The 10,751-nt window shown below is 43.3% G+C and overlaps 1 protein-coding gene across 1 annotated transcript in view; it reads left to right on the top strand.

Annotated features, from left to right (window-relative positions):
• The window catches only part of LOC116098295 (IQ motif and SEC7 domain-containing protein 2), a gene marked incomplete at its 3' end in the record, with an annotated part of 84,735 nt that overhangs the window by 66,551 nt on the left and 7,433 nt on the right, over window positions 1-10,751 (top strand). The window contains exons 6-9 of the mRNA XM_031380970.1: window positions 3,318-4,213; window positions 5,782-5,943; window positions 6,575-6,697; window positions 7,862-8,028. Of these exons, the coding sequence (XP_031236830.1) occupies window positions 3,318-4,213; window positions 5,782-5,943; window positions 6,575-6,697; window positions 7,862-8,028 (1,348 nt within the window). The remainder of the gene's footprint in view (window positions 1-3,317; window positions 4,214-5,781; window positions 5,944-6,574; window positions 6,698-7,861; window positions 8,029-10,751) is intronic.

A 10,751-nucleotide genomic window follows, 5' to 3' on the forward strand; every position in this document is an offset into this window, starting at 1 on the left:
TTTCTGGCCTATCTGACTTCCCTGGATGGTGGACTGCAAGCTATAAGCTGAAGCAAACCCTTTCCTCCACAAGTTTTATCACAGCAATAGAAACCCTAACTAAAACAGAAGTTGGTACAAGGTTCATGGGATATTGCTGTGACAGACCTGACCATATTTGGGGGAGGACTATGGAAGGACTTTGAAACTTTGGGTTAGAAAAGTAACTAAGGCAACAGCTGAGCCAACTCTCCAGCCCCAAGAAAAGATTCTTGAAAGTTTACCTCTCACTTGTACATATGCACTGTGACATATGCATATGCACACATGCACATAAACACAGTCTAAATAAATGGAATAAAACTAAAACTAAAAATATGAATATATAAACAAATAAGAAGACAAAAAGTCATCACTTTTTGAAACTTGATATAGATCAAATAAAGCCTTTACTAACATAATGAGCCCTTGCTGGGTGCCGGGTACTCTGTATGCTTCACAATAGATTTGTGACATAGAGATTCTTTCCTCCATTTTATAAAGGAGGAGACTGAGGCTGGGGCGTGTGCTCTGGTCAGTATTCTTAAGGCTCCCCCAGTCTGGTAGACAGTAGAAGCATATAGGTGCATGGCCATCTCCTAAAATAGAATGTGCTTAGAACCAGAAGGAATTCTGGGAAGACCAGACCCATTTCTTGGAGAAAATAGCATTGTAACTAGGCCTTATGGGACTGGAAAGATGTTGCTAGTTAGAGATGTTGAAAAGTGCATTGTTTGCCCAGGCACTGGGATTGCATCTGCTAAAACGTGGAATAATGGGAATGGACATGGCAGTGAGTGGTCATTCTAAACTGGGGAGATTTCAACATGGCTCCCTGCGTGAAAACCCCAGTTGTGCCATTTCCCAGTTGTATGACCTCAGGCAAATGGTCTCACCTTTCTATCAGCAAAACGGAGGTAAAGCTTTTCTTTTTTTAGTGCCATTTTTAGGGCTGTTGTGGAGATGCATTTCAACTAGGTAACCTGATATGTGGTAACTGCTAAGTTAGTTGGCTTTTTTTTCTCCTAAAGCCAAGGAGGTACTTGGTAGAAATTGTTGAATGAATGAAGTTTTATAAAAGAAGAAATCACTGTGATCTAAACTCCTGTTATCTGACCCTATCATTGATCCACGCTTGCTTCTCTGAGGCTAGTAAAATGGAGGGAAGGAAAGAAATAATGAAGGGAAGATCTGCATCATCCATCCATCCATCCATTTATGTGATAATTAAGCATCTTTTCTATGTCAGGCGGTAGCTGATCTAAAATAGTAACTGGGCTCACACCTATCCCTCAAGGGAAGAATAGAGAACAGGAAAATACCGTCTGATGGAAAAGAGAGAAGAACCAGGCCAGATCCTAGCACTCAGTGCTATCTAAGTCAGATTGGGTAGAAATGTATTATACCTATTGCTGTACAGCAAACTACCCCCAAATTTAGTAATTTAAATCTGACCTTAAGAGTCAGAGTACAAATCAAAGAGAGTCGGTGAGATGGCTCAGTGGGTAAAGGTGTTTGGTGTGCAAGCCTGGAGACCAGAATTCAATTCCTGGAACCTATGGAAGGGTGGAGAGAGGAAGAAATGCCACAAAGCTGTCCTCTGATTCTACACACATGCTGTGGCTTCTGTACCTACACCTACACATCATGCACTCACACATACAGTAATAACAGACTTTAAAACAAAGAACCTGAGATTAGAATTGAGCTTAAACAACAAACAACCTCTTTTCTTTATTTTTCCTCTGAACAGAGTAGCATTGTATAGCCCAGGCTGGCCTTGAGCTTGAGGAACTCCTGGCTTTGCCTCTGGAGTACTATAATTAACAGGTGTGTCACCACGCACAACAACAAACATTATCTTATGCAGTTTCTGAGGGCCAGGAAGCTGTGAGGGGTGTGGCTGGATGATTCTGTTTCCAGGTGTCTCAGGGGGATGCTGTTAAGCTGTGTAGGACCCAATCTCAGAAGACTGGACTGGGACTGGCAGATCTACTTCTGTGCTCAACCTCTCCTTTGTTGGCACTCCTTCTCAGGTCTGTTCACAGTGTGGCTTCCCTTCGGTGAGGAGTCTGAAAGAATACAAGTCAAAGAGCATGCAAGACAGAATTTGCAGTACTTGCCAGTGTTATTCCAGAATGATATGCCTTTACTTCTACCATGTGTTATGGGCCACACAGAACTACTTTAGTACAGTGTGATATCTAAGATTATGAATACCAGGAGGTAGAGATCACTGGGGGCCAGTTTGGAAGCCAAGTACACCTGGAGACAGAGTTACTAGGTGTTTATTTTCTCAAAAGTAAATATGGATTTCCTAAGAGAGTTTCACACAGAGAGCTCTGGGAGGAAGCTGAGATTTGGGGTTTTCCCTGGATGGGAACTGAGCCTATACGACCAAGGTAAGAGTGTGTCTTGAATCAGGGAGGAGGGAGTATTTGATATGGAGGCAGGGATACTGGAGTGCCCAAGAAGGCATTTTGTCAATGTTAGTCCTAGCCTCTGTGAACTCACAGTGACTCCCTGGGAGTTATTTTATAGACTAGTAAGAACCTATGGGATTCTTTGCAAGCTTTAAAAAAAGTAATAAAGTTTAAAATAAGGGACTGGCTGGACAACACACAATGAACTCAAATGGTATTCGTGTAAACTTTTTATCTCATATTGCCTTGTTTGGACATTTTTTTTTTGTCTTACTGGTCTTTTGACTTGTGTATTATGGTTTTCAATTTTGTTTTGTATGGGTTTTTATTAGATGTCTCTGTGTGTGTTTCTTGTGCTTTTTCTTTGTCCTTTAAAAATTATTTTTCTAGTTTGTTTTCTAAAGAGAGAAAGAAGGCATGGGGGTTAGGTGGGTAGAGAGAATCTAGGAGGAGTTAGGGGAAACTATGATCAGAATATGTTGGATGAAAAAGTTTATTTTCAATAAAAATATATGCGTGTGTATAAAAGAAATAATAAGGGGCTGGAGAGATGGCAGACCTGGTTTGGTTCCCAGCACCCATATGGTGGCTCATAACCCTTTGTGACTTCAGTTCCAGGGGATTTATTTGATGGCCTCCACTAGCACCATGCACACATGTGATGCACAGACGTATGCAGGCAAAACACTTACACACACACACACACACACACACACAAAGTATGTATTTTAAACATTTAAAATAAAGAACCTATGGTAAAGGATGTGCTTTCTTGGCTGAGCCACCTGCCTTCCCTTCCCTTCTTCTCACCTTTTGACCTTTGTACCATTCCTCTCTTTATGATTCCTTTTTCTTTTCACCTTTCACTGTGTACAGGTAAAGTCTCTAGCTGAATCCATTGATGAGGCCCTGAACTGCCATCCATCCGGGCCTATGTCTGAGGAGCCAGGGTCAGCCCAACTGGAGAAGCGGGAATCAAAGGAACAGCAAGAAGACAGCTCAGCCACATCCTTCAGTGACCTCCCCCTCTACTTGGATGACCCAGTTCCTCCTCCATCACCTGAGCGACTGCCCAGCACAGAGCCCCCACCCCAAGGCCGCCCTGAGTTCTGGGCACCAGCTCCCCTACCACCAGTTCCTCCACCAATGCCACCAGGGACCCGGGAAGATGGTAGCCGTGAGGAAGGCACTCGAAGGGGTCCTGGGTGCTTGGAGTGCCGGGATTTCCGGCTCCGGGCTGCACACCTCCCTCTCCTCACCATTGAGCCTCCCAGTGACAGTTCTGTAGACCTGAGTGACCGCTCAGATCGCGGCTCTGTCCACCGCCAGCTGGTGTATGAGGCTGATGGCTGCAGTCCCCATGGGACCCTGAAGCACAAGGGGCCACCAGGCAGGGCCCCAATCCCACACCGCCACTACCCTGCCCCTGAGGGTCCAGCTCCAGCCCCACCAGGGCCCCTGCCACCAGCCCCCAATAGTGGTACTGGGCCCAGTGGTGTGGCTGGAGGTCGGAGGTTGGGGAAATGTGAGGCAGCAGGTGAAAACTCTGATGGTGGAGACAATGAGAGCCTTGAGAGCTCCAGCAACTCTAATGAGACTATCAACTGCAGCTCTGGCTCCTCCTCTCGGGATAGCCTGAGGGAACCTCCAGCCACTGGCCTGTGCAAGCAGACTTACCAGCGGGAGACGAGGCACAGCTGGGACTCGCCAGCTTTCAACAATGATGTGGTACAAAGGCGGCATTACAGAATTGGCCTCAACCTCTTCAATAAGTATGTGCTCTCCGTTCTAGCTCTCTTGCCTCTTCCCACCCTGCATGGGCACCTTGTTTTAGAGGCTAGCTCCAAGCAGTGACCTTGGTTCTGCCATCCTGGCATTTGATGAAATGGTATTTCTTCCCAGATGTCTGGGGATGAGCAAGAAAGCAGAAAGTGGATGTAGTAACTCACACTTGGAAATCTTTGCACTCTGTAGGCTTAAGAGAAAGGGATTGCCACAAGTTAGAAGATAGCCTGGGCTCTGTTGTGGCCACCAGGCCAGTCAGTCTAGGCTACAAAGTAAAACCCTGTCTCAAAAGACAGCTAACCAAAGTAAGAAATAAAGAAGAAGAAGAAGAAAAAGAAGAAGAAGGAAAAAGCCCACAGAACTACAGAATAGAGAGGCTCCCAACATGCCTGAGTTCAGGTCCTAGTACTTTCAGCACCTGTTTGTATGATTTTGAGCAAGATGTTTCCCCCAAATGGCTTCTGGGCATTGTCCTCCCTATTCCCCTTTTTAGAGGGGGAGGCAATCGGGAATATAATGAGTCCTAGACCAGGACCCCAAGTCTGCCTTTGCTCACTCGTTGTCTAGTCTTAGATAACTTGTGTTCCTTCTTTGGGCTTCAGTTTTTTTATCTTTCTGTAAGTAGGGTTGTGTATTTGGTGGCAAGTTGGTGTGACTAACAGTGACTAAGCTCTTTCTACGTGCCTGGTTCTGTGCCAGGTGCTTAGGAATGGGGATGAGAGTGTGGCATTTGATTAGAAAATAATTAGAAAACATAAAATGCAATTAGAAAACATTAGATATAATGGAAGGCATTTGATGTAATACTTCACATCTTTATAGTCTGTTAAACACTGCCACCTATATTTAATTTTCACAATAACTTCAGCGAGGTTTGTAGTAATCTTATTTTAGAGATAAAGAACTGAGACCCAGAGAAGTAAAAGAGGTTGTCCGAAGTCATGCAGTTAGAAAGTGATTGGTCAGAGACTCCTAGAACATTATGATGTACAAATTTGCAAATTTTAGTTTATGGAGGCTCTCCTAAGGCATTCAAGTTCTGCATATAGGACTGTTCCATCCAAGAGGTTTTTGACCCCACTCTCCAAAAACATTGGAGGTGCCTCATCTGTAGAAACAGTCACAGAGGCTGAGTAGGATGTAGGATGTGGAACAAAGCAACCTGTTTACTTCTTCCCTGTCCTGAGGGTCTGTGACTCAGGGAAGCAGTCTTGGTCTAGAACTCAGGCTCCCTCTCAAGATTCTCTGATGATTGTCGGGCCTATCATAATTCCTACAGAGGGCATCCTCTTTTTTTTCCCCCTAACTGTGGTATGCCTCAGGTAAGAGACGAAATTAGTGTAAGGATACCTTGGAATTGTGAAACTCTGTGAAATGGGAAAGTAGTTTCTTCTTGTGCTATGATGTGTTCATCTGTACCCTGAAGGAATTGACCACATGATCAGTCCTTGGCTCTCTGAAGCCCTGGCTAGTCTGGTCCTGAATCAAACTAGAAATAGGACCAGGCGCAGTTCTAGAGGAACAGCTATCTTATCTACCTCCTCTCCTTCTGCAGGAAGCCAGAGAAGGGTATCCAGTATTTGATCGAGCGAGGCTTCCTGTCTGACACTCCTGTGGGGGTGGCTCACTTCATCCTGGAGCGGAAAGGCCTGAGCCGGCAGATGATAGGGGAATTCCTGGGGAACCGGCAGAAGCAGTTCAACAGAGATGTGTTGGAGTGAGGAGCCCAGCATGGGGCAGGCGGGCCAGGGATTCCTGGGAAAAGGAAGACAGGAGGGAGGAAGGGGGCAGTCTGTCTTTTTGCTCAGATAAACTTTTAAAACAAGATGACTAGATTTTCTCGTTCCCATACCCCTCTGCTCCAAAAGGGTCTTATTTTTTTGATCCTATTCCTAAAGTCTCCTAAGGGTGGTTCTGGGCAGGGCATGCTCATGTAATAGTTTGCTTTGGACCTCAGTTTCCCATCACTAAAATGAATAGATTAAGGGAAAGCTCTCTCTTTTTTTTAGAGATATTTTCTTTATTTACATTTCAAATGTTCTCCCCTTTCCTGGTTTCCCCTCCAAAAATCCCCTATCCCCTCACCCCTTCTCCTGCTCACCAACCCACCCACTCCCCATTCCTGGCCCTGGCATAAGGGAAAGCACTCTTAGTGACCATGTGCCTTTGATTTTCTTACTTAAGTTTCAAACATTCTGTCCTTAGATGGGATGATACTTGTGGCCATAGGTCCAAAGTGTGGGAGTCTGTCAGTGGTAGTGTTGGGCTGCTTGTGCAAGTGGGTACGTCAGTGGTTTGTGTAGAGAAATGAAGAGTGCCACCACCCACCCTGCTTCTTTGCTCTTCAGCTGTGTGGTGGATGAGATGGACTTCTCCTCTATGGATTTGGACGATGCACTCAGGAAGTTCCAATCCCATATCCGAGTTCAGGGTGAGGCCCAGAAAGTGGAGCGACTCATTGAAGCTTTCAGGTGTGCCTGCTTCTCACTCCTGAAGCTGCCCCTTTCTACCATGGGGCCCTATTTCCGCAAGATGCGACTCTCTGGGAATTATAATTCTCTCACCATAAAACAGAAACAAAGGTCTGGTATGGTAAGGAAGAGGCAGATAGACCTCTGAGTTCGAGCCAGCCTGGTCTACATAGTGAGTTCCAAGACAGCCAGGGCTACACAGAGAAACCCTGTCTCGAAAAACAAAACCAAACTTAACCAAACAAACAAAAATTCAGAAATGATAAATCCCATCTTAAGAGGCATTTGTAAGGTTCAGTCAGTGAATATGAAGTATCTAGCTCTAGTCTCTGAGAAATAGGCATAGTAATAAGTAACAAGATCAGCAATAAATGATAGCATTCATGAAACTGGGTATTTAAGTCAGTGATAGAGCATTTGCCTGTTGTTATGACCATGAATCTCTGGTTTCTGTGCCCAGTAGTGAAGAAAAAAAGGCTACCATTCTGTGAGGTAGATCCTTCTACTGGCATTTTCATTTTGTAGATGACAAAATTCAAGGGCATTAGAGTAAGTTAGCCAAATCAGGGTTTAAACTTGACTGCATCTAACTCCATATTATCTATGCTCAGCTCTAAATGCTTTGAAGATCAGACAGAGCTGGGTCTAAATCTTGCCCCACCCCTTTGGAGCTTTTCTCAGGAGAGGTGGAGGAAGATTTGCTTTGAAGCCAGATGATCGATTTTTTTTTTTTTCCATCCCGGCTTTACCATTCACCAGGCTCTATTGCCTGGGCAAGTTACCTCACCACTTCAAACCTTCACTATATCCTGTGTAAAATAGGACTGCTTGGGAGTTGGAGATGTGGTTCAGTGGTAGAGCATATGCTTAGCATGCTCAAGGCCCAAGGCTCAATCCTCAGCACTATAGGCAGAAAGAAACAGGGAAATAGCTTTTATGCAGTGCTGTGATGAATTGCATGAGACAATGCACTTAAGTCTCCTGGAAAAGGCCCAAGAAGGTAGTAGTTATGATTTTTCATAGTGGTGTTGGAGAAAATGAAAAGGACAGACTCCAAATGCTAAGGGAGCATTTCTTGAAGGAAGGGCTTTGTGATGGCAACCTGGGCGGGTAGGTGCAAATTGCTCATACCTGAATCTGGACTTGACCCTTCTTGTCTCACAGCCAGCGGTACTGTGTCTGTAACCCTGCCCTCGTACGCCAGTTCCGGAACCCAGACACCATCTTCATCCTTGCTTTTGCCATCATCCTCCTCAATACCGATATGTACAGCCCCAGTGTCAAGGCTGAACGCAAGATGAAGCTGGATGACTTCATTAAGAACCTGAGAGGTGACCAGAAGTTCCCATCTATTTTTCTTGTACATCATCTGAGAAAAGTAAAGTGTGTGGGGATGGTAGTGGGGTAAGAGAGATCCCAGATGTCCTTATAAATTAGCCTTCTTCTATGCTGTCACTGTATCTCATAGCCAGACTTCCCCAGGGCATTCACTTATTTATTCACTCAAATTTATCAAAGTCATTTGCCAGGCTCTGTAGGTAACTCAGTAGCTGAGCACTGACCTAGCATGTGCAAGGCTCTGAGTTTGATTTCCAGTACTGCAAAGAAAAACAATTGTCTATCCATGTACTCACCCTCAGATCAACTATTTACTAAGTATTGACTCAGGCTATAGAATGTGACTCTGTCTCACAAAACAAAACAAAACATTCTGACTCTTAAATTGTTTGACTCATTCAGTTATCCCTTCATCCATTCCTTGTTAGCTCTCTCCTTCTCTTCCCTTTTTATACCCACAAAGACTCATTTGATTACTTTAGATACCTTTTTCTCCATTTGTTTATTCATTTAGCCAACCAACCACTCAGCTAGTGGACATTTACTGGATACTTACTGTGTACCAAGTAAAATGAGTACGAAGGACAATGGAAGGGAGGCTACTATAGTTTCTGTTCTGAGAGTGCTTCCAGCTTGCTAGAGAGATTGAAATATAGTGCCTAGATAACCAAGGTAAGACAGAAAGTGAACAGTGATGCCAAAGAGGCCAAAAATCAACCAGAGCAATCACCTCCTGCCGACTTCCTGGAGGACTTGTTCTTTAAGGTGAGCCTTGAAGATGACAGACTGAAAATTGAGGAGGACTCACTTAGCAGAAAGAACAACAAAGGCCCAGGAGATAGAAAATGTGAAGTTCTTTAGAGAAACAATTGAGATGGAGTAGACAAACCCTTGGGAAGGTCAGATGGAGGCACTATCTGAGATCCTCCAATGCCAGCTAAATGGTGTCCCTCTGATCTTTTCTCTTAGTTTATTGTATTGATGTCAAGCCCTAGCTCTCACCAAAAAGCAGCCTACTTAAAATGACGCAGATATTGCGATATTTCAAAAGAAATGAAAGAGGGAAATAGAGATGGGGAGAATAAGACAAAGTTGCTGACTGTCATAAATACGTAGTTGAAGGCTTTAAGCTGTCTGGCAGCTAAGGTGAAAAAGGCAGCAGGCAGAAGAATAGACCTGTAGCACTTGGCCAGAGAAGAAGAAGTATGCTATTTCCAAAGGAGAAGTAATTTTTTTTTTCTAGCAGAGGCCTTAAAGAGAAGAGTGAGAAATTTTCATTCAGCACACAGTCAAGAGTAGAGAAAGATGGTAAACTTAAGAAGGGGACTTAGATCAGAGGGCAACCAGAGCTATTTCCTTGCTACCATTCATTTATCCATATACATATACACAGTCAGTGCTTCATATCTGTGGGCTCTGCATCCCACAATGAATCCCATGAATTCAACCAACTGGAGATTGAAAAGTTCTGGGAAAAAACCCAACTTGGGTCTGTACTGAACATGTACAACCCTTTTTCTTGTCATTATTCCCTAAATGATATAGTAAAACCACCATTTACATGGCATTAATATTGCAGTAAGTATTATAAGTAATATACAGATGAGTTAAAGTAATGGGAAATGTATGTAGGTTATATGAAAATGCTCCCCCATTTTCTGAGACCAACAACTTACCACTTGGCAATCATACTTGACTATACTATTTTATATATGGGACATGAGCATCTTTGGATTTGGGTATTGATGGAAGATCTTGGAACCAAATCTCCAATGGGTATGGATGGATGAAGTTTTTTTGTTTGTTTGTTTTTCAAAATAGGGGCTATCCTAGAACTTGCTCTGTAAACTAACTCAGAGATCTGCCTGCCTTTGCCTCCGGAGTGCTGGGATTAAAGGCATGTGCCACCATTTGGCAATTTTATTTTATTAATTTGGCTCGGAGGGATGATTTTGTATATGTGTGTGTGCACACATACATGACTATATATTTCCTTCAATTATTGACTAAATAAATAAGCAAACAAACAAATGAAAGTAATACATGTTTATTTTAGGAATGAGGGACATGGGGCTCTCATGAGACCCTGGGTTTAATGCTCAGCAGTGCCAAAATTATTTTTTCATTACATCTATCTTCTTATTTATTTGTATGGGTGTGTGAATGCATGCTACAGATGTGGGCATGCACATGCCATAATTGTTCATGTGGAGGTCAGAGGACAACTTTCAAGAACTGATTCTCTTCTTCCACCATGTAGATTCTGGGGATGAAGCTCAGGCTGCCAGACTTTGCAGCAGGCACCCTTACCTGCTCAGTCATCGCTCTGGCTCTCAAGGAGTTTATTATCTTCCTCTTTTCATTTAACTTGCTACAAGAATTTTCTCACACTTTTGAAATATTTTGGTAAACATCAAGTTTATAGATAAACTATCCTTTACTTAGCTATTTCTCTATTATTAGAAATTAAGCTGTTTCATAATTTCTCCATAAATACCACTTGGTGAACGTTCTTCAACATCAGTCTCAAACAAATATTTCTGAATAATCCCTTAGGATATATGTTTTGGAAAGGAGTTGATGGGATTAAATATTTATGGTCTTGCTAGATTCATTTCTGAAACTGTGATATCAGTAGACATGCCAACCTGCTCAGACTCTTACTAACTCTGTTTATCATTTGAAAATGATATTTCCAGTTAAGAAAAGCAAAAGA

Source organism: Mastomys coucha, chromosome X, assembly GCF_008632895.1.
Source record: "Mastomys coucha isolate ucsf_1 chromosome X, UCSF_Mcou_1, whole genome shotgun sequence".
Lineage (NCBI taxonomy): Eukaryota > Metazoa > Chordata > Mammalia > Rodentia > Muridae > Mastomys > Mastomys coucha.